Raw genomic sequence first — 25485 nt, forward strand, 5'->3', positions numbered from 1 at the left:
AAGAATGTTGTATTAAAGGTAGAGAAACAAAGAAATGTTCCTACCAAGGTGTTTCTATGAATCAGGAAGCTGAGAAAAAAAGAGCTCCTGCCAAATTCTTCATTTTAATTTACTTCCAGGAGAACAATCTAGATTTCTTGATGATGTTCTAGACCCAAATAAGTTTTACTTTGTTTAAAAATATGTTTGCCAAGGTTCAAAGATTTGCTACATCTGTAAAAATTGTGACAAATATCCATTAGTTCGTTGGTTTTTTTATGTCATACAGCAACTTATTTGAAATATGATAGTGGGTTTATTTGCTATTGTAATTAACTGGGCTATTATGAATTTTGGGGACTTTGGTACTTCTTTGAATGTGCACTATCTACTGTGTTACTGTTTTATTCAGAAAATCATTTTGTATTCGCACATGGCTGACACAGTGTATCACTGATTTTAAGCTACATATTTTTTATTTTTAAATTTTTTTTAAAAAACTTTGATTTTTTTCCTTGCATGTACAATATAGTACCGAGTTTGATTTTTTCTCTCCTTTTTGTATTTGAGGCACATCAACAGTATTGAGAAGATTTTTCTTCAAGTTTTTTTGCAGTAATATAAGTTTTAAAGACATTTGTTCTAATATTAATGCATGCCCCAAAAGCTTTAGACTATAAAAATGATGCTATTGATTGGCTGGACTTCCTCTGAGCCACATTCTTTCAAGCAACTACTTTTTGCTGCCATCCTGGCTCCCATTTGCTGCTGAAATCTAGTCCCTTTTTTGTCTTTCATGGTGTGGCAAACTTTCTATAGTCCCGGCTACTGACTGGGTAAATACATAATTGTTTAAATCATTTTAATTGGGCCCTGATTCAAGGACCTGTTAAAGATTTATTTTTCCTTTAGATTTTTTTAGACATAAGACTTTTACATTTTGTATTTCACCCACAAGTTGTTTTTCTCTTTTATTTGGATTTTTTCATGTTTTTTTCTTTTCTTTTGCAAATTGATTCATATACCTCATAACTCAGCCAACCATCCCTGAGTGATCCCTATGTTTGTTATTATTCACCTCAGGGGGGCCAAGTTATTGTTGTGAACTTTGATTTTAGGCTAAGAAACATGCTACCTCCCAGAATCCAGAATGTGTCGTGAAGATAGATGCCTGCAGAGACCATGTGCTGCACCTGAAGATCCAGAGTGACCTTTGGGATGTGAATTGAACTGTAAGAGGTTGAATGTGTTTGTTTTGAATGTATACTCTTATGCCAAAGGGGGCTGCCCCCAAATTAGTTTTTTTGTCAACCTAGTAATCATTGGTTTTGTTCTCTTTTCCTCTTATCCACAAACTAATGAATGCAATCTTTAAGTTGATTATGTTTCCATGATCCTTTTGAGGAAACTGGATTCCCAGTAGGCTCACAGGGGGATGTATAAATGGAGATTTTTGAGCCTTTGGACTTCATCCCCCAGAAGTCCCTTAGAATTTCCCAAAATTCCCTTTTCCTGTGTCCCCACATTTTGCAAGATTGCATTAAAGTGCCTATAACTCCTCCCTTTTCCTCTTTTTGGCCATGCGACCAGGCTGAATTCAGGAAGTTCTTTTGTCCTAGTTATTATTAATAAAACTTTAAAAATATAATATGCAGTTATTGATTAATTTTGAAGACCACAGAATCTTGAACCCTAGAGACTACATTTCCCACAATCCCCTTTACACTAGTCACTATTATTGAAAATGTCTTTTTTAACTATTTTTACTTTTTGCAATAGCATAACCTAAGATGTCCGTTTACCTATCATATATATATTAGAAAACAAGCAAAAAAAACAACAAAAAAAACAAGAAAAGGATTGAACCAGGAAATTCTATTTCCCATTTGTCTCGAGATCTAGTCTTTTTTTCTATTTTCTCTCATGATGTGACAATTTATTGTAGTCCAGACCGCTAAACTGAGTTATTGAGTAATTATTATTCTACATTTGAGACATGGATCACCACAAGAACCTGTTGTGAGCTGTGATTTTTTTTCCTTTTTTCCCCCTACTTCCCAGAATTTTTCTTTTTCTTCAAGTTTTCTTTTTATATTTTTTTATCTGACACAGAAGCTTTTTTTAAATTTTAATTTCTTTGATTCCTTGATTTTTTTTGATACTTGATTCATGCCTTATGACTCGACCATGTATCCCTGTGTAATTCTTACATGTATCCCTGTATCTGCCTCAGGGGGGAAATGTATTCTTATTTTCCTGGGGGTGTGGAGGGAGAAGAAACTATGTCATTGTTGTAAACTTTGACTTGATTTTGAGCCAAATTTAGAACAAATGACTACCTCCTGGAATCTAGAAGGAGCTGTGAAGATGCCTGCAGAGACCACATGTGCTGTACCAGAAGATCTAGAGTAGACTTTGATATATGGCAAATTTGAACTTTAGGGGTCAGGAGGGGGTAGAATACTTTTGTTTTTGATGTACACTCTTATGCCAAAGGGGACTTCCCCCTTATTGGCTTTTTGTCAATGCACCTATTATTGGTTTTGTTCCTTTTCCCTTTTATTTTCCTCTTATCCCCAAATTATTGTAATTTCCCTTTAAAAACTGTAATATTTGCATATACCTCTAGTTCAAGTTATAAGTTAGTTGTGTTTTCATGATCCATTGGGGAGACTGGTCTCCCAAAGGATCACAGGGGAAATTGTATTGATTTAGAATCTTGAACCCTATTGACTACGTTTCCCACAATCCTCTCTTCCTTTTTCTGTTTTTGTGTCTCCTTATGTGGAGGGAGTTTTGAGTTTCTGTTTCCGGCCACAGGGTCTCTCTCTCTGGATCCATGTGGAGAAGGGAGGACCTGCTCTTGGCTTTTTTCTAGCCTTACTTCCTTATACTTCAAGATAAATATTTAATAAATATTATTAAATATAATACTTGGAGTATTAGATATTAATTATAATCTTTACACCTGTTAAAATTCCTATTTGAAAACTGGTAGGTAAGTTTGGCAAAAAAGAGATTTATAGAAGCATCTTATACTATATGCCCACACAAAATGTACATATAAAAGGCAAATATTGTTTTAAAATTTCAGAATATAAAATCAGAGGCACTTTTCATAACTTGGGCTTAGAGAAGAATTATTAATCAAATAATGACAAAAAATCATAAAAGGTAATAAAACAAATATTTTAAAGTTTCTTACAAAAACAAAATTAATATAGCTATATGAAAGTTGTATTAATGTTTCTACAGAATTCTGAGGCAACTGGATAAGTATGTATCTCCTCTAAGGACAAAAAAGTTTAAAACATCTAGCTGATGGCACCAAATCCTATCTATGTGTTCATGCATGTATATGTCCTGCTTTATTGAATCTTAGGACATTAACGCTATTAACATATTCATAATTTAATTAACAATAACAGGAAAAACAGTGTTTGTGTTAAAAAACATTTCCCATTTGTGGCATTTATTCTACCTTAAAAAATAAATCATGAAAACTTCCTTAAAGACTACTCACTTGGCTGGGTGTGCCCTTATTCAAGTGCAGGGCTGGTGCTGTCTCTCCTAAGAGAGATTTAAGTGGTTTGACCTCAGGTGTGCTACTTGTACTACTAGCAGAGGACCCGGATATAGATGCATGGACAGATGCCACAACTTTTGCTTGTTCAGGAGGAACATACCTAAACAAAACACCAAGTATTAGAATTCAGTCAGTCTTTTAAATTTAAAAGTAAAAAGTAAAATGTTGTTTCTACATAACTGGATCAAATAAAATAAGCTAAAGATTACATAAATACTAAAATGCAACAAAATGATAAAGGGAGTTTCACTTGTTTTGCTATTTAAAAGAGCAACTTTTTTCCCCACCAATTAAACCAACATTCCTTTAGAGGTAGGAAATTAGAAAGCCATATGTATGAAAAACTTTGTGGTAAAAAATATTTCCAATATGTATTAGTATAATTTCCTGAAGTAGTATGATAAATCTTCAATTTTTTTAACATTAATGACATTGATTTACAGTGATAGAAGGTGTAATTTAGAAATGTTACTTTTTAACAAAACAAATTCTATCAATAAGATCCTCCAAACCAAGCTAATAAGCATACTTATATTCAGTGATTTCAATATAAAGGTAACAGAGAAAAGCAAAATAAGTGGTACAGAAATATGGCTGAGGAATAAGAAACAAAACAAGACTAAATTCTTGTCACTATTTTGGAACCATTTTGTTGTCAATTTGTTTTGTGTTTCCTTTTAATAAAAAAAGTACCTATAAAACTGGCCAGTGCCCTACAAGAAGCACTGAGATCCGAAAACAAACCTAAAACAGTTTCAAAACAAAAAGCAAGAAAATATCTTCACATATTGAATGTGTCTGTGACATATATATGTGTGTATGAATATAAAAATGTGTATATTGTTAAATACATATACACACCAAAAATGGCTTTGGGCAATGAGGGAGATGGGGATGAGGAAATGGCCATAAATTGGGGAGGGGGGGTAGAGATGTTGACTTCAGTAGTAGTAGAAGGCGTGGAGATATGAAAAAAGTGCCTGTAGTGGGGCAATGAGGAAGAGATTGGGAAGTAGGAATTCACTTCTCTTGGGGACAGGAAACACTAAGAGTCTTTAGGACCACAGAAGAGACAAAATGTTGGGACTGTAATCCTGGGATGAGAAAGAAGACGGATTGATGATTCAAGTTGAACAAGACACAGGGTGGACAGAATGCCTATATATCAGGAATATTTCCTATAAGAAAAGAATATAATTGGAAGGCACAAGGGAGGGAAGGAGGGAGAGAGAGACAGAGATGACAGGAGTGGGGCATACCTTGGAGACAAGGGGTTAGATTGCATTTGGGAATCTGTATAGCATCTTTGACACAAAAACCTGAAAGTTTAAAACTAATATTCCCTGTTAATGTTATTTGGTGACACATCATACCTCACGATATTCAGAGAAACAAAACTGGTGATGGCCCAGAAGGCAATGGAAAAACATATGGAAATTACCGACAATAGAATTAACAATTTAAAGCTGAAAAAGGACCATAAAGGTCAAGCTTCAAGCCTCTTATTTTGCAGAAGAGGAAACTGAGGCCCAGACAAATCAAATGACTTGCTCAGAATCACAAAGGCAGTGAGAGGAAAGATCTAGACTCGAGTCTTCCTTTTGTTTTTAAATTTAATTTTATTGATTAAGAAAACTTTTCCATGGTTAATGCCAATGTGCAATTCCATTGGGTTTTACATGAGTCATTGATCAAGACCTATTTCCATATTATTGATAACTGCACTAGGGTAATGGTTTAGAGACTACATCCCCAAAGACCCATGTGATCAAGCAGTTGTTTTTCTTCTGTTTCTGTTCCCACAGTTCTTTCTCTGCATATGGATAGTGTTCTTTCTCATAAGTCCCTCAGAAATGTTTTGGATCATTGCATTATTGCTAGTAGAGAAATATATTACAATCAATTGTGCCACAGTGTATCCATCTCTGTGTAGAAGGTTCTCCTTCTGAAACAAACCTCTTTTCCTTCCATCTTAGAATCAGTACTGTGTATCAGAAAGGGCTAGATAATGGATGTTCAGTGATCTGAACCTTCTGTCTCTAGCTCTGGCTCTGGCTCTCAAACCACTGAGCCATCCAGCTGCCCCATGAGCCTTCCTGGTTCCACATAGGGCACTTTATGCATTGTGTACCAGCATGCTGCCAACAGTGACTTTTTATCAACTAAGAAATATATAATGAGAAAGATGGGCTAGACATGTGGTAAGAATAAGGAGGAAGAGATGGACATAGAAAGTCAGAGAATACACAAAGTCCTATTTGATTACTTCCCAAAGGAAGAAATCCCATTTCCTGCTTCCTTGCATACCTTTGCAATGGCTGGATTTATCCCTTCCCTCAACACATGGAATCCTTGGATTCCTTCAAACCTGAACCCCCCCTTTTTATGAGTCCTTTCTTGTTCTTGCTAGGTTCTGTCAAATCCTTCAAAACTGTCTTTTTACACAGGGTGTTTCGAAGGTCTGTTTCAATAAAACTGTACTGAGACCTTAGGGACACTTTTTATTGATCCATATATACATAGTGAGGCAGCTAGGTGGCACAGTGGATGCTGTTCCAAGCCTGGAATTAGCATGATTCATCTTACAAGAGTTCAAATCTGGCTTCAGATACTTCTTTCTATATAACCCAAAGCAAATGCCTCCACCTTGTTTACCACCATTTCCTTATCTGTAAAATGAGCTAGAAAAGAAAATGGCAAACTATTGGGTATCTTTGACAAGAAAACTATGAATGGGAACAAGACAAATTGGACGTTACTGAAAGGAATAAATTAGAAGCAGCACATGTAGCATGGAATCAAAGTTTCTTCATTATTTCACTTTTGATTTTGCATCCCAGTAATGGGCATATAGTGGGCATAGGCATTTAAAAAAAAATCCTTGCTTGTTGGACCTAAAACAAGGGTCAGTTTTTTAAAAGGCCAGATTATAAACATTTTAGGATTCTGGGGTAGAGACACAAAATTGATATATAGGAACTTATATAATAAAAGCAAAACGAAAATTTTTATTGACAAAATTCAAAATAACAATGACTGAGTATAATTGTGATACAGATCTATAAAAATGAGAAAAAGAGAATGTCTTTTTTTAGTTATATATTATATATAGAAATCATTCGCAAATTTTGGTCTGTTAATGCTGATTTTTGATGGTATTTTTCGTTTCATCTTTTAAAATGTCATTTCAATGATAGTTACTGCAAAATACAGATAATTATTATTATATTTATGGATCAATACGTGGTTATAATTAGTTATACTCATTCCTTAGAAGGCAATTGTTGATTTTACTAATACTCTTGGTACTTTCCTTTTAGCAAGTCATTCTATTGCAGATTAATCACTTACATTTGAAGACTAAGTAAAGAAGCTTTTTCAATTGCATAGTTAAATGGATTTTGAAATATGAAAATTCTGTTTGCACTAGGGAGGTCAAAAAAAAAGCAGAACTGTATTTTGAGCTCAGAAAATACACCCACTCCAATTCTGTATTGGGAATGGAGATCTCACTTCTTATTTTAACTTGAGATAGCACAGGAACTGTATAAAAGCACTTTAATGTTGTACAAATAATGGTAGAAAAAAACAGTAGAATTGACTTTAGGAGCAGCCAAAGACAACACACCTAAATAAATGAGCACAGATATGCTCCATTAAAAAATGTTTTCATGTGTCATGAAATATTTTTCTTCTTTTCATTTTACCTTGAATCATTAAAAAATGTAAAAACCAATCTTGATGTACCTTTCAAAAAACAGGCAGCCTATCACTAGTTTTGACCTATAATCTAGATGAAGGTTTCTAGCACCAATAAGATAATGTACTTAAAGCATTTTGGAAATACAACAAAAATGTAAAATATAAGGATTGGTAAGAGACTTGGATACAAGTACAGGTTGCTATGCTATCAACTCTTGAAAAGGTATCTAAACAGCAATTAGATCAATTACTAAATATTTACTAAAAACCTACTCAATTTCCAGCACTTTTGCAGAAGTAAAAAACAGTCACTGCCCTCAAGGAACTTAAAGAGTTTTGGTAGTTTAGGTAGACCTATGACTCAATAGCATAGGCAATAAGGCAGTGAAGACAAACTTTTAAGAGACCAAGTGCCCAAACTGCAACCCCTCACCCCCCAAATGAGCCCCACCCCTACCCCAGACAGGGGAGGGAGGAATCACTCCCATTGGGCTGCTGGGCAGAGGGGCAGGTGATGGGAGAAATATCCTTAGACATGGTAGAGAGGGGGAAGGGACCAGCCCCCTCTGGCACGCTCAGCAGGCATGCCATTCAAGTCCTTAAGTAAAACAAAGAAAGCACCAATCTTTACGTCACAAAATGAGCATTTTAAAGTGATAATTTGAGTGGGGCAGCCACTTTAATTATTTTCCAAAGATTTTTAGCCATAGTCCAAAATATTATATAACTGTTTTAAGAGATACTTTCATTTCATTTTCACTCATTCTCCCAGAGGAAGGGAGCTGGAATATTCCTCACTCTGCACTGCCACTTCTGGGTTTCCCCTCTACTTCCATCACTCAGTTTGAAAACAAAATAATGGTAGTTTTTCTTTATAACCCTTCAGGTTGGTAGAAAGCCTTCCTTCCTCCAGGAGTTCAATAAGTAACTGGATTATAATTTTTCCCTTCTTCCCACTCCTGCCTTTGTACTATGAGATTTCAATATACATATTTGCTATTTCTCAAATATCCTAACCACTAAGTTCTTCAATCACTTTCCATGAACAAGTCCTCTAACCAAACCTGGCCATACAGGAAGGTGGTCATAACCTTGATCTTGTCATTACCCATAAATGTTCCATGTTCAAGAATTCTGAAATACCCTATTAGCTTTCCACCTCTCCCTCTGACTTTCCTTAACAAACTCTACTCTTCATCTACACCATGCCCTCTTCCAGGCCATCTCTCTTTTACTAGCCACCCTCTTTTCCCCATCTGGATTCCTTGGTGAATCAGTTTAACTCTATGCTATCTTTTTCACTTGAGTCACTGCCCCCCTTATCATATTGCCAACTGTGCCCTTCAATCACTCCCATCATTTGTCACACACACAGATGCAATAAATGAAGGTGCAGAAAATCATGAAAATGTTCTCAATTGGTATACAACAAATGTACATTATACAACTTCATCTGGGCCTTATAGTTACTAGGCAATCTTTCTATAATTCTCTTTTTTAAAACTCTCTATTCCATTCTCCAAAGCAGCTCTTCAAAATCTTTTCATCCTTCCTCAAATCTCACATCCCTCTTCCTTCCCCCCACTCTCTCAGATCAGAACCTTGACTCGTTTCACAGAAAAAAACAAAACAAAATTGAAGTCATTGGATCGCGAACACCCTCTTCTCCCCTCTTCCTCAACTCATCTCATTATTACTTCTGCCACTATTTCCTTCTTCATCAAGGTTTCACACAATCAGGTGGTGACCTTACTCCTTACCAAAGCAAATCCCTTCTACCTATACAAGTGATCAGATTATCTCTCCTCTGTAATATTCCCTGTCTACTTATTCCTTCCCTCCTGCCTAAAAACATGCACATATCTCACTCCATTTTCAAAAAACCTTTACTTAACGAATCCTATCTTTGCTATTGTCTCTGTCTCTTCTGTCCTTTGTGGCTAAACTCCTTAAAAAGACTAAAATAAGTACCTAACTCATCTCTTTAATGCCAACATTCTCCATAGGATGCTCTAGGGCTGTGAATCATAGAATACAACAGTATCTAAGCTCGCTAAAAGGGAAATGGAGAGAATAATGATGAGTATAAGTAGGTTGAAACATGCCAAGAAAAAATCGGGGATGACTTCTACACAAGAAATGTCTAAAAGTTACTTCCCAGGAAATAAAAACTAGAGTTTAGGTAGTCATGTGTGAGAATTAGAAATAGAAGATGGACATCTGAAGTGTTGCACTGTTATACATAGAAAATTAAAAAGCTCTCAAGAAAGGCCTTGAATGCATTGTATAGATAATCTATGGAGAATTTATGGAAAAACTGATAAGAATTAGTGTCCCACTAATGCATTGCTGGTTGAACTGTGAATTGATCCAACCATTTTCGAGAGCAATTTGGAAATATGTCCAAAGGGCTATAAAAGAAATTTATGATCCAGTAAATAGCAATACTAGGCCTGCCTCCCAAAGAGATAAAAACAAATGGGAAAGGACCTGTTTATACAAAAATATTTATAGCTGCTCTATTTGTGGAAGCAAAGAATTGGAAAATAAGGGGTTTCCCTCAATTGGGGAATGGCTAAACAAATTGTGGTATACAATGGTGATTGAATATTATTGTGCTATAAGGAATGATGAACACAATGACTTCAGAAAGAACTAGAGACCTACATGAAAAGCAGAACCAGGAAAACATTATACATAGTAACAGCAATATTGTGGAACAATCTAATGGCATAGACTTTGCTACTAACAGTAATACAATGATCCAGGACAATTCTGAGGGATTTATGAAAAGAAAATGCTATCTACCTCCAGAGAATGAACTGTTAAGAGTAGAAATGTAGATGAAAACATGATTTCTCACTTGTTTATTAGGGTGTATGTAATGTATTGGGATTTTGGTTTCATAAGATTATTCACTTATAAAAATAATATGGAAATACATTTTGTGTGTATTACATGTATAACTGTTATAGTTAAAAGAGTGGTTGGCATAAACTGTGACCGCGGAAATGTGGTTTCAAATCAAAGATATAGTGGTCGCCATGGGAAAAATTCCCAAATATGAAATACCCAAGTCAGCTGGGTTTTATGGAGATTTTTAATTAATACAAATTAAGGAATTAAGGAAAGGGAGAGAGAGAGTAAGAAGAAATAATGAGAAAAGGGCTAGGCCAGCCTAGGCCAGCCTTAAGAGAGAGATCAGTCAGTCGTTAATCCACTCACCACAAGATTAGTCCCAAGCAAGATTCTAGTGTTCAGAGAGACCCTCCAGTTTAGCTCCTGAGTTCCACTTCGGCTTCCAAGGCTGAATTTCTTTCAGCCACTGAGATAGAGACCAGCCTCCAATTCAGCTCCATAGCTGAATCCAGTTCAGAGGACTTCTGACCTCCTTTTAAAGAGAATTTTCTCCTATGTCACCTCCCTTAGGTTTTCACATCTACCAATCACAGTAGACTTTTTCACAGGACTGACCATTCTTAATTCACACCTGAGTAGACTAAACTTTTGAGTAATTCACACCTGAGTAGTTCTCAACTTCTCTGGGTAGACTAAAACCTCATACCTCTTGCTAAGCTTGCTTGACCTTTTAGTGATTAATTTGACCTTCATAGGTACTTAGCACCTTTTTGTATTAGATCTAAAAACAGACTTAAGGGTTTTAGCTTTACTTTAAGTATGGGTTAAGTACTTTTCATTGTTCAGTAAGGAGTTCACAACTTTATCTTCCCCTAAAGTATGCTTAAGTATGGGTGGAATAATGTAAAGTTCTCAATACATTCCTGATCAAGTACCTCCATTGTTTAAATGAGGAATAACCTTAACCATAACCTTAAGATAATGTTCCAAAGTAGAGTTGAGAATTTTTTAAGATTCACAAGTCTGAGAATTTTTAAGATTCATGTAACTCAGATTGAATTGCCTACCAGCATCAGGAGGGAAAAGAAAGGAAGGGAGGGAAATAATTTCCTTCATATAACTTAGGAAAATTTATGTGAAATTTTATCATATGTAATTAGTAAAAAAAAATTTTTAATCCTAAATTAAAAAAAGAATATGTCCCACTTTGTATAGTATGTATGAACTTCAGCTATGTATAATAGGTTTTATCCCCTCACTTTCTCTGTTTCAAAAAATTCTTACCTTCCCTCTTATAATCAATACATATAGTGGTTCCAAGGCAGAAGAGTGGTAAAGGCTAGGCAATGGGAATTAAGGGACTTGCCCAGTCACACAGTTAAGATGTGTCTGAGACAAAATTTGAACCCAAGACCTCATGTCTACAGGTCTGGCTTTCTATCTACTGAACCATCTAGCCACCTCAAAACCAGTCTTCCTAAGAATTCAATTCTAGGTCTAGTTTATTGTCCATAAGCAGTGTCCGTCTGACACTGACAAACTCCTAGACTGGTTCTTTGCATTATCCATAAAATTATATATCATAGTTTCTATGACAGCAATTCTTCATCTATTTGTTTTTTCTATGTATCTAGTAAGGTCATGCTCTTTTGATTAATTTTGGAATTTACCTTGGAAGTTTGGTAATTGTTCCTGTGTGAAATTAATATAAATTGTACCCCTCTTTCCTTTTTTAAAAACAGTTTTGAAAACCCATTTTGGTTGGTATCAGCCCCACCCTCTAATTGGCCACCCATGCGTATTATGGGAAGGTGCCAGAGGCCTCATGGCTCCCATGATTCCTGGCATCTGAAACACTGGCCTCTGAGCCAGACTGAGGTAAAGTCTGTCTAACCAGAGTCCAAAAAGGAGGGATATCAATAGCTGTTTAGGAGAGGGAGGAAGAAGCAAGTGGGCCTTGGGGGTGGGGGGTGGGGTGGGGTTGGCTTTTGGCTCTCTAGGTCTGGAGATTTTTCTGGCATGGTGGTTTTTGGCTAGCAAATGGAGAAAAAGAGTAGCAAATTTAGATTAAGAACAGCTAGGTGATTATATGACTATATCTCTCTCTAACTCAAACCTTTTCTATATAATAAATGATTATAAATTAATATACAGCCTCCAAAGAATTTTCATCATAACATTCCAATACTTAACAGAAATGAGCACGTTTTAGGCAAAGAAGAACCATAGGAGGAATCCTTCTTCTATTAAAATCTCAATGCCAGACACCTTCCATGACATCAATAAAATATCTTAGTTGAGCAAATCTCCCTTTATTTTATGACATACATATCAATCATTTCATCAAGTAAAATGATCTCCCTTGTTACATGTCAATGGATCTTCTATAACTATAACATATATGGTAGGTACTATACAGGATGAAAGTTTTCAAGGTAGTGTTTTGTTCTATTTAATCAAAAAAATTTTTTTACAGTCAAAGAACAGTAGAATTTCATACCGAGTAACCATAAAACAATACTCTTTACAAAAGCCTGCCATTCTCATATCTTGATCAAGAATGTCTACAATAAATGTATATATCATTTTCATAATAATTTTGAAGAAAGGGGGTTAGCAATTATATTTCTGGGTCAACATTTTTTGGAAACAATGTCTGAGATTTTTTTTTTCTAAGCCTATAGTATCCTTACTTCTTTTATCTTGAAAAGCAAACCCTCCACACCCTCAAAGCTGTGTCACTTCTATAGAGGCCTACTCTGTATATGCCTAGAGCTACTCCAGAAGCCCTTCCTATCTTTATTTTGTTTGCTGGCATTTCTACTTTCTCAGAAAGCAAAAAAAAAAGGATGGTGATGTTGAATCCAAATAAAAGTGGCCTTACTATTAAGTCAATAATGGAGAAAGAGGATCAGAAAAATTATTACAGAGCTCAGATATTTTCTATAGGCTTGCTGTCCTTCCAGTATTAACCTTATATATCTTCAGGATGATTTTGCCTAACTTGGGTCTCTGGGGAAGGTTTTTCTTCCACTGCTTCACAATGTAGATAGTACTATTTATAATCTTCAAGTATCTTCTTCCATAAGATTTAATAAAGGAATTTATATTCTAAATTGGTGGTGGTGTCACTAGCCATTGTATCTCTGCGTGACAAAGAAATCATGTATTTGCTTGCTCAGGCAGTACCTAAGTTCTTTTGGTTTCCTCAATGTAGCAATTGAAGTATAACTGCTATATATCTTTAAAAGTCATACTGGTCTAAGAAAATTTTTTTGTCCATCTTCCATTTTTTGCTCCATGGTATTCTTTCTGCAAATATTTATTTATGAGCACTGAAATCTAAAATAACCAGTTTTCCCTGGAAATAATGTTGCTTGTTGCCTTTGAATAAAAACTAAAAACTAATTCTGACAATTCTTTTTATTTATTTGCCTCTCAAAGTGGAGTCAGTAAGCCAATCTTTCATTTAGCTGCAACCTCCTTTGCCTTATAGCTTCATTTATAAGAAAAAAGTTAATATCTGTATGATTTTGTTCTTTCCATTGAATGGTCAATCATCAGTCACTGAACAAGGAGCTCAGATTTAGAATGCCAACAACTATGTTAACATTTATACAATTTTTAAAAAATATGATTTTTAGTACCGTCTTTTCTCTTTTCCCAACACTGTCACCACAGAAGCAGAAAGGGGACACAAAAGGGATCGAGGCCAACTTTTTATTTAACTTTAGCGGGCTGACATGGCCAAATAATTGGTCTCCCTGAGTGATGAACCTTTCTATACTTTCCTTTCTATACTTTGTCAGAGTCTATCAAAGGCTTCTAATACAATACTAGCTATGTATGCTTTACCTTGAGTTTGCCTTCTGTTGGCGAGGCCTTTGAGGACTAAGAATCATTTCCATTTCACAATCAGGCATATGAGTAGGGCCTTAATTGTTGAAATTCCCCAGGTCTCTACCACCAAATTAGTACAGCTGGTAAGCACTGAGAGAATAAAGATGAGAAAAGGAGAAAAGTAGGAAAGTCATAACGTAACAGCTGGGCTCTAGGGCTAAAAAAACTAAACGAATCATAGTCAAACACTGAGGAACCATGCAGAATGGAAGTAGTTCAAAGGTAAGGTGGGTAAAAATATTGTTCCAATGTAAAAATGGAAAACAATCTAGATTCTTCAAACCATGGAAAAATTGGATATTATTCCTGCTAAAATATTAGAATTCTTTATTAAAAAGTTGGTTTCTGAGCATTTAGGAAGGGAAACAATTGTCCCTTCAAGTCAACACTGGTTCACTCAGAACAAGACATACCAAGCTAACTTTAATTCCCTTTCTTCTTCAAAGAGTTGCCAGATTGTTAGAAGAAATGGAAAATCCTACACCTATAGGTAAGAGATCAAAAACCAATTTCAGAAGAACAAGGTTAAGAAAGTTAAAAAGTAGTCCATCTGAAAAAGATAAGTTAATGTCAAGTGCAGTAAGTGAATAATATGATGTGAGAGACAAAAAGCTAATATAAAATAGGGCTACATCAATAGATGTTTAATTTCCAGAACAGGAGATGTTATCTATCAAGTCATGTTAAGGCCATACAGAGAGCACCATGTTGAATTTTGGATTATATTTTTTAAGAACACTGAGATATCATAATGCATGTGCAGGAAAAAGGAAGGAAAGATATTAAAATGACATATCAGATTCAGTTAAAAGAATAGGAAAAATCATGTGAAGAAAAGACTTAAGAAAGAAACATAGTAGTCTTCCAGCCTATGAAGGGAAGTAATATATAAGAATGAATATTCTAGTACCCCTATAAAGTAGATCCAGGTCCAACGGGTGGAAGTTACATAGAGGGGTATTTCAGTTTGATATAAGAAAAATGTTTCCTAAAAATCAGAATTGGACAAATATGAAACGGTTTCTTAGATAGACAATAAGCTCCCCATTTCTGAAGGTCTTCAAAATTAACCTAAAAGACCACTTGAAGAGGATGTTATAGCAAGGATTGCTTCTTTAGGAAAAGTTTGGACTAGATGACCTCTGAAGCCGTCAACAACTCTAAAAAGAGAAATGGGAAGTATGCAGGAAGGTAGATCCAAAAAGGATGCAGTTCATCCAAAGTTAATGGAAGAAACAACTATATTTTGAAGAGGTTTTCATTGTAGGATTTTCTTCTCTCTCTTTTGTCTGGGGCAAGATAGGGTAAGCCCTAGACTTGAAAAACAGAAACAACAGAAGTAGAAGTCATCTACTACAACAGCTGCCAAGGACAATGCTACTATCTTTGGATAAAATTAATTCAATTGCATTTCTTTTAAAATACTATTTGACAACTACATATTGCTTTAAAGAATACTTTACACACATTATCTCATTTGTTTTACAATTCAAATTGGCTTTCCCCTTGTTTTAATTTATATAACTATAATATATTCTCCACTGAATTGTAGATGATACAAATGAGGCTCCAACTCTGACCATTCCTATCCAAAATGAAAGGTTTCAAGTCTAAATAAAGCAATTATTAAGGTCCAGTTCAGAAATGTTCCATCATCAGAAGACTGACCACAGCACCTCAAAAAACCATCTATCCTGGAATATTAGCAAAAACCCATTCTGATACAATCACTTGCCATTTGGAGTAGGAAAGTAATATTCACTTACCATCTTTTCTTTTCATATTTTTCTTGTAGAAACTCCTTCACTTTTTGTGGGTCCCTAAAGTCTGGAATTGCTGAAGATCTATCATCAAATAATCCTAACCAAATTTGTTTACACACCTGTGAAAAGAATGAAAAGAAAAATACAGTATTTTTATTGGCAAAGCAAACATTCTTAATACTTGAATTACATTTCTTATCTTGCAACAACATAATCTTAAATGTACATTTTCCAAAGGAAACTGATGAGATTTTAAATAGTTTGAATTTTCATTCTTCCATCCTGTCCAAAGACTAAGTAGAGGTCAATGCTGCTTGAAATAGAAATAAGACAAATTTCATTACTTAATGAGACATACAATTCACAAAAGGCAAAAGATACAACTTTAAATGTACATTCACTTCCAAATACTTATTAGTTAGAAGAAGAATACCCTAAACAAATAAGTAACCAATTATAGTACTATAGAAAGAGCACTACCTTAAGGAAGCAGGAAAAGTTTGATTCTTGTTTCGCTTCTGCCACTAACTAGCTATGTGATTAAAAGCAAGCCAGTCCCTTACCATATCTGAGATAATAATATTAATTATAAAATTAATAGCTTCAGTAATGCTTAAGGTTACAAAATAAGCTCTCAAAAATCAATGGCATTTCTATTTAATAACAACAAAATTTGAGAGGCAATAAAAACCCATTCCAAATAACTATAAAATGCATAAAATACTTTGGGTTCAATCTACCACAGCACAAAAAATGTATATGTAAAAATTCAATTATATGGTGTTCCTTAAAGAAACATGGCATAGCTAAAATAACTGGAGGAATATTCAGTGCTCATGGATGGACTGTGCCAATATAATTTTTAAAATGACAGTGATAATCTACAGAATTCAATAAAATAACAAAATCCATTTGGAAAAATAAAATTTGAACACAGGAAACAATGAAAATGGTAGGGACAAAGTAAGAAAAGAACTGTCAAACTTGGAACTATATTACACATATAGTACACATATTCGGAGAAATCATCCGAACAATACAAAAGCAGATTAATGGAATAGGCAAGACAAAAGAGAATCAGAAAAAAATGGAAGTAATCATGCATCCCATAAGCTGGAAAACATAAGTTAAAAAAAAAACTCCCTATTTGATGAAATCCAAATGGAGAAGCAGATCATCTATCTTTAACAAACACAGAATAGACTAAAAAAAGGGATAGAGACAATTACAAAAGCTAAAATGGGTAACTTTGATTAAGTGAAACTGAAAAATTTTTGGACAAACAAAATTAGTGCACATAGAATAAATAAGAAGGAAAACAGTCAAATGGTTAAAAACAACTTTCAAATTTCTCTAAGGGTTTGACATCCCAAATATGCAAATATTTAAAGCACACATACCTGTGTATATCTATATTATTTATCTATTTTGGATATCAAACCCTTTTCATAGAATATATGTGCAGAAGTATGTATTTCTATATACATATACACATATGTGGATATATACATGAAAATATATACACTATGACATTTCCCAGTAGAAAAGTAGTGGGAAAATATGCACAAATAGTTCTCAAAAGATCTGCGACTATATCCAAGAAGGTTTCTCAAAACAAGAGAAATGCACATCCAAACCCCGAGGTTTTGATTCTAGAACTTGACAAAAATGCCAAAAGATAGAAATATAGTCTATGTTCAGAGGAGTTGTGGGAAGGCAGGGACACCAGCATGCTATTGGTAGAGCTATGAACCAATAGTGCAACCACTTTAGAAAGCAGTATGGAATTATGTAAATAAAGTGACTAAACTGTCCAGGCCCTTTGACCTAGAGATTCTACTGCTAACCGTATACCACTCCCCCAAAAAGGTCACTGACAAGAAGTAGGTCTCCATATATAGCACATTGTAAAGATTGGATTTAGAAAAATACAAAATATTTTAGTAGCATTTTTTGGTGACAGCAAAAAATTGGAAACAGTAGATGCCTATCCAATGAAAGAATGGTTAAACCAATTGTGGCACATAAATCTAATGGAATATGAATATGCCTTAAGAAATGAAGAATATGATGAATACAGAGAAACATGAAAAATTCTACATGAACTGATCAATCCAGAATGAAGTAAAAAGAACAACAAAAAAAACCACACCAAAATACACAACTACAATATAAATAAAATGTAAAGAGAAAAAAAGGAAAATGTTACAAAATCACAAAAATCAAAGATGACACTAAAGAAGCAATGCAAAGTCATCCCTACCTCATTCTTTTGCAGAGGCAGGAGATCGACAAATATGAATTCATTGTACAGTGATCCCTCACTTATTGTGGAAGTTAGGTTCCAGAGAACCCCCATAATAGATGAAAATGCTGTTTTATATATATATATATATATATATATATATATATATGCTTTATAAACCCTTCCCACTTTCCTATAAACCTTTTTCCACACTCTTATTATCCTGCCCCACATTCTCATAAACATTTCATATGCTCTTAAACACTTTCAGAATGTATGGGCACAGTGCAGGAGAGCAAACAGACCAACAGTACAGTCACTGAGCCAGTCAGCACCCAGTATACAGAATACAGTGCTGTGGCAGCCAATAGTGTGCCATGTACACTTTCACATTGGAAAATTTGCACAAGCTCATCCACAAAATCCCACGCTATAGTGAAAACTCTGCAACACAGAATTTTTTTTTTTAAAACAAATGATACAGTTGAAGCCATAAGTGAACCACAATATAGCAAGGGATAACTACATACTTTTTTGACCTTTTAAATGTACTGATCATTTTTTTTTCTAATTTTCTCCTTCTTTTGATTTTTTGGTCTTTAAAATTATTATATGAGTTGACTCTCTGGGAGAGGAAAGGTTATTAGAGGGCATTTTGGTGATGTAAAAAAAAAACCCATGACAACGAAATTTTTAAATAAAAAAAACAAAACAAAACAAAAAATGTAGGCCTCAGAAACTTCATCTATAAAATAGAGGTAGCAATACATTATCTTGCACAGATAATACTGGGTAAAATGTTTTCCAAGATCCCTTCCAGCTCTTACGTTCTATGATTCTAACTCCCAATTTTTAATTAACCAATACTTATTAAGCATCCTAACTACTAGAATTTCATAATTGTGGCACTAGGCAATACAATTAAGATTCAAATAATCCAACTTCTTTTCAAACAGGCGTGTAAACTAAAGGAATGATCATTTAAGTTAATTGGTTATGGTCAGACTATAGTTAATGGCACTTAGGTGATTTTTTTTTCTTTTCAGCCTTTTTACCAAAGCATTTCTGTTTTATACAGCTTTGCAAAAACCTAAATGTGCTTCATTACTTTTTAAATAAATAAAGATACCATATAGAGTGATTATTTCATCTATAAGTTATACAAAGACTATATTATGGCACACATGAATAAAGTTCCTACAGTATTGGTATGTTTCATGTGTCATATATATAGATAATTAAAGTGGATTTTAAAGTAAGGAAGTTTCAAAACCTTTCAACTTAAATGTAATACATTTTTACATTGTAAAGTAAAAAAATTCAAGGATGGGACATGAAAAAGAAAAATTTACTTTAATATGCATAAGAAATTAAATTAATTTCCAAAAACAGATATGGAAAAATCTTCTTTCCTTTTCTCCAAAATGGCCCATGAGCCATCCCAGAGTTTCAATGATTCAAAACAAAACAAAACTCAAACATTTGAAAGGCAACAGCTTTGGAAAGCTATTTACTTCTTTCAGAGGCTTATGATTATCATTTTGTAGAAAATAATAAGTTAAATTAGCTAAGCCTTCTCCTAGGCATAGCTTAGCTGGGAAGAGATGATTAGATTAGAGTATATCAGAATTCTAAAATGCTGGATAAAACTAAGAAAACATTGACTTGGTGGGGGTAGTAGGTAGAGGGCTGTATAGAACATGGACAGGAAGAATTAGAATTGCTTGCTTTTGGTAAATATATATATATACACACATATAATAGCTTAACATTGAAGTCAGACCATTTTGGCTTTTCCCCATTAAATAAACCTTGATTCATCTTGGTCCATAACATTTCAAAATATTAGAATTATTTTTAAATGTCCTCAAGTTTTAAACACCAAAGAATGCAAAAGATATAATAAACATAACCACCATTTAAGTATCAATATCTATTGTAAGAACGAATATGGAATTATTTGATGGTATAAACCAAAATTATGTAGAAATTCTACAAAATTCAAAAAGATCTTCCAAACTAAGGCAATGTATGTGTATATTTTGATACTCAATAATTTAACACAAAGTTGCATTAAAGTCAACAGTTTAAAATATAAACTCATTTGAAAACACTATGATTACAAGTAGTGTCGCATTAGAAAACAAAGAAAAGCACTGGAATTGAAAACATGTTTATGAAAAACTTGGAAAAACCACATCATCCAAAAAGCATTAACTCACACAAGGGCAACAAATAGAAAGTGGAGAGAGATTTTACTTTAATGATCCATCATTAATGATAGGATCTAAATCTAGTGGTACCACTAAAACCTCAGTCCCTAATCCTAATATTGGAGAAAACTGAAATGGCACTGAAGATGAAATGAGATTAAAATGTTAGGTCATACAACAAGCAAAGGCACCAAGGAAATTTGTATAAGATAATCTTGAAAGCAATACAGGAATCAAGGATGATATTAATATCCAAAACAGGTGATGGAAACTAAACCTTTAAGGTCTCTTCTAGTTGTAAAAATCATAATTTCTATTGTCAATAACTACTGACATCTCATTTTCATAAAATCTTTCTGAGACTGGTCTAAATCTTCCCAAATTCATCTTCCCAAGTGCTGGTTCTACTACAGTAGGTAGTCCTCCCAGAATAGTGAGTACAAATATAGTGATTCCTCAATCACTTATGATGAAAATGTATATAGAAGTATTGAAAAACTTTTTTTATTTTATGAATCATCCCTTTTCTAAACTTCTTTCATGGACATTCTTGGGATGATATAGTTTATTTAGATTTTAAGCCAAGCTTTCCACAAACTCTGCTTCCACAGCCTTTTATGTTGGCAAAAGTGATACTGCTAAACTTGCTCCATACTTCTCTGGTGTTTTTATAAATGAGGTTGTAGTCTAAACCACTGTTGTCCTTGGCTATCATTTCTCTGCTCGGCAAGGAAATAATTTTTTGCTGGCTACAACAATTTGGGGGTCTTTCTGCCTCCCACTACAGTGATTTTTTATTTTTTTTTCCAGCTTACATATCAATGTAATTTTTAATAATTGTTTCTGACATTTTGCAATCTATATTCTTAGTCTTACTACCATCACTGTTCCCCTACCCAAAATAGTGTGAATATAATATAGGTTGTATACATGCAATAATATATGATGATCAACTATGAATGACTTAACTACTATCAAAAAGACATGGGTGTATAGTAAAAGTCCAAGAACCTCATGATGAAAAAAGTTATGCACTATCATAGAAGGAACTGACCATCTGAATGAAAGTTCAAATGTATTATTCTTCACTTTATTTCATCTATGAATTTTTTCTAGAGTAAGAAATATGTCTTTCATAATATGATAAACACAGAAATATGTATTATATGATAAGCACTTAGTCATTACTAGTTTGAGGCTCTTATTTCTTTGTATCTAAAATAGTGCAGGAATCTATCTTAGCTAGTTTCCATGTCTTTAGTTTCTACTCAGCTTCAATTCTAATTCATCCTAATATTGTTGACATTGATATTTCTAATTGGGGGCAGGATGGGGTGCAGTGGAATAAACATTTATATAGCAACAACTATGTGCCAGGAACTGTGCTGGGCATTTTACAAATAGCTCACTTTGATCTTCAAAATAATCTTGTGAGTTAAGTGCTATCATTGATCTGCATTTTACAGTTGAGGAAACTGAAGCAAATAGAAGCTAACTGACTTGCTCTGACCCCAGAGTCATATACCTAGTAAATATTTGAGGTCAGACTTAAATTACAGTCTTCCTGACTCTAGGCCCTAAAAGATCTCTAACTTTACTCCTTTCATGAATTCTGAGATGAAGAAGTGGCCTTCCCCTAAGGCTATTTCCTACACCCGTGTCCCTGATACCATCACTCCAAGGACCCTGTTCCATCAACAGTTCACCTCTCTCTCAGGTATCTTTCAAATCTTGTCTCTCTTTCCCCTTCCCTACCAGTTCTTTCTCCATCATCTCAAACCACTCTCTCCCCTTTCTAGTCACTTAAGCTATTATCCTTGCCTTCACTGCTTAACTTTTGGAAAGAATAGCCTACAGATGCTATCTACTTCCTCCTCATTTTTAATCTTGTAATGAAGCTTCCAATCCCACTTCTCTATTAAAACTGTTCTTTCCAAGGTGTTTAATGCTCTCCTTTTCAGGATGATCAAAGTCATTGGACTTTTTTTTCCAGTCTTCATTCTCCTTCAGTTCTGCAGTATATCAACAAATTCTTCCATGAGACTCTTTACCTTTATGTTCTGTGACATCCATCAAATGAGATAACATGTGGAAAGCCCTTGGCATAAGTGCCTGGCACATAGCAGGAGCATAATAAATGTCTGTTCCCCTCTTGCTCCCCTACCCTTCCTTTTGTGGTTCCTTTTAAGATTCTATTTCCTATGTTTCAGCAATAGCTATTCTTTATCCTCCTAACCTGAAATGAAGATGCCCCCAAGGTTCTTAGCCTTTTTTATTCTATATCTGATTCAAATCTACTTTTCCAATATTATTTTACTTGTTTCCTTTCTTGTTCTGAATCAAACTAGTCAACCTTTCACTGTATTCCCCCAATTTGTATCCTACTTTACCCGGTATCTCATAGCTTTTTGTTCATCTGCGTCTCCAATACCTGGAATCAATCTGAAATCCCAAACTCAAAATTCTTCCTGCCAAAGTCCAACTAAAACCTCATTTCTACTTAGTTTTCCAAAACCACCCCTCTCTCTGCTACACTATAATTAATTTCCCCCTTCAAAAATGTCTCCTAGCATTTTGCAAGGACCTCGTCTTTGCATTTTCTCCCCCTAATATCTATCATTATGATGTCCATTTATCTTTGTATCCTTTGCTGTCTAGAATAGTTCCCAACACACACTTTAATCCCAGTACAATCTGAAGTCTAACACAGAAAGGAACACTGATGTCACTTTGAAATTTATTTTTAAATCTTTCCTTACAAGCTAAAATATTATGAAAATAAATGTGTATATACTACGATCAATGCAATCAAAGAGCCAGGAAAACAATAAACCAGGATTCCTCCCCAGGCCACATGACCTGCTTACTACAAAAAAAGGGATAAACAAAAATTATTTCACTTAAGCTTGAAAAAGGAATGGGTAACAAGTAATAGTTTGGCTATCCTTTTCCTCAAGTATAGCAAAGCAGGATGGATTCATATTTAATTAAAGCATAAATTTTCAAAGCTAAATAAAGTACATAAAGCAAAAATATATTAAGTGATTACTAAGCAGTTTAGTTACAAACTCTAAGCCAACTGAAATGTTTGAAATAAAATATAGTCAAAATACACAAGACCCACAGGTATAGAAAATAAACCTTTGGGATTTCTCTCCATTTTTTTTTCTGATCACAGTCAACTCACAAGTGATTGAGTGAGAGCTCCTTCAGGATACAGTGTAAAAATGGAGATTTGAACCCCGGACTTCAATCCCCAGAAATCCTTGCTCTAGTTCCCGAGATGCCCTCTTATCTCACTGAGATTTCCACCTGGGCGAGATCAAAATTCCTATTTAACTGGATGTAAAAGCCTACTGAGCTCTTCTTCCTACTTCTGCTTCCAAGCAGATGCGTCTCTCATGATGTAAGTGAAATTGAATGGGCCTTTCAGCCCTCCTAGGCACGTGCTTTCTTACTTGTATTTTCTCTATTTCCTAATCTTTAAACAAACCTTATAAAAATAGAATACTTTTAGCAGAAAAACTAATTTTTAATTAATACAATGGGAATGTTTTTTGTTTCTTGTGGCCTCTGATTGGACCCAATGACAGGAGAGGAGGGAAATGAACTCTATGGAGGAATCAGCTCACTTTTTCTTCCATTTCTTACACCGTCTTTTCACTTCCCTGGAACTTTCCAACATGCAATGCAACTTCTTTTGTGTGTTATCTTCCAGTTGTCCTCTATTAAGTTGTAAATTTATTGAAGGCAGAGATTGTTTTATGGTTTGTATTTGTATCCTTAAGCTTTAGTATATAGTACCTGGCACATCTTTAGACACCTAATAAATATTTACTCATTAATGCAGATTTCTCCATTTTGAAGTCTTCTATATGAATTTCCACAACTCTTTTTGGTTATGGCTACTATAATTATTAAGAAATTTTTCATTATGATTAATGAATTATTTCAACCAAAGTTCAAGTATACTTGTCTTTTTTTCTACCATACATGGAGACAGAGAAAAGGGTTAGTTATTTAATGAGATTATGAAAGAAAAAGTATATTAGACATGAAGCCAGGAGAAATTTTATACTTTAGACACTTAGTAACTATATGATTATATGAAACTTTATAACTCTCCACGTCATTCTGAACATCTATAAAATGGAAATAATTATACTTCCAGTACTTTTCTTCTTACATTGTTGTCATCAAATAATCTAATATGTAAGTTAAAAAGATGAACAAATTTCAAAATACTATATAAATAGCAGCTACTATACGTTAAAAATTAATAAACATGGAAAAGCAACAGTAATTTGTGCCGATATTTGAGTAAGAAAATAATTAAACCCTGAAGGGAAAATAAGTAAATGGAGAAGATGGATAGAAATATTTACTCTTGGTATATAACTGCCAGTTAGGTGACTCAGTTGATTGAGAGCCAAGCCTCAGAGACAGGAAGTCCTAGGTTCCAATCTGATCTCAGACACTTACTAGCTGTGTGACTCTGGGCAAGTCCTCCATTGCTTAGCCCTTACTGTTTTTCTTCCTTAGAATCAATAAATTAAAAAAAAAAGGAAAAAAGTATACACTCTAGCAAGTAGACTTAAAATATATGTAGTATTGCTAATGCTACTAACTATTTTGACAATGGAAAAAACCATGAAGGAGGAATTCAGATATATGATAGACTAAAGCTATAATATTCTAGAAGTCATCTTTTTATTACCTCTTTCCGGAGGTGACCAGTGGATTCTTTCAATTTCTATTTTGCCCTCTGATTCGAGAATATCAAATCAGTTTTCCTTGATAATTTCTTGAAAGATAATGTCTATAAGCCCTTTTTTTTTATCATGGCTTTCAGATGGTCCAATAATTCTTAGATTATCTCTCCTGGATTTTCCAGGTCAGTTGTTTTTTCAATGAGATATTTCACATTTTCTTCTATTTTTTTATTCTTTTGACTTTAGTTTTTTCTTGCTATCTCATGGAGTCATTGATTTCCACTTGCCTAATTCTAATTTTTAAGGCATGCTTTTCCTGAGTGAGCTTTTGTACCTTCTTTTCCTTTTGGCCAATTCTACTTTGTAATTTCTTTTCCTCAGGAAATTTATATACTTTTTCTAAAGTATCAATTCTGCCTTTTAAGAAGTTCTCTTTAGTGCATTTTTAATATCTTTTCCCATTTGTCCAATTCTGTTTTTTAAGGAGTTGTTCTTAAATTATTTTGGCCCTTTCTGTTTTTTAAAG

The 25485-nt window shown here is 34.2% G+C and overlaps 1 protein-coding gene across 10 annotated transcripts in view; it reads right to left on the minus strand.

The window, feature by feature from the left end:
* Nucleotides 1–25485, minus strand: part of AGFG1 (ArfGAP with FG repeats 1) — a 108863-nt gene that overhangs the window by 36144 nt on the left and 47234 nt on the right. For all 10 annotated transcript variants that reach the window (XM_003341861.4, XM_056807504.1, XM_016425270.2 and 7 more), the window contains exons 3-4: nucleotides 15793–15908; nucleotides 3503–3665 (exon numbers count right to left, since the gene is read on the minus strand). In XM_003341861.4, the coding sequence (XP_003341909.1) occupies nucleotides 3503–3665; nucleotides 15793–15908 (279 nt within the window). The remainder of the gene's footprint in view (nucleotides 1–3502; nucleotides 3666–15792; nucleotides 15909–25485) is intronic.

This window comes from Monodelphis domestica, chromosome 8, assembly GCF_027887165.1.
Source record: "Monodelphis domestica isolate mMonDom1 chromosome 8, mMonDom1.pri, whole genome shotgun sequence".
Classification (NCBI taxonomy): domain Eukaryota; kingdom Metazoa; phylum Chordata; class Mammalia; order Didelphimorphia; family Didelphidae; genus Monodelphis; species Monodelphis domestica.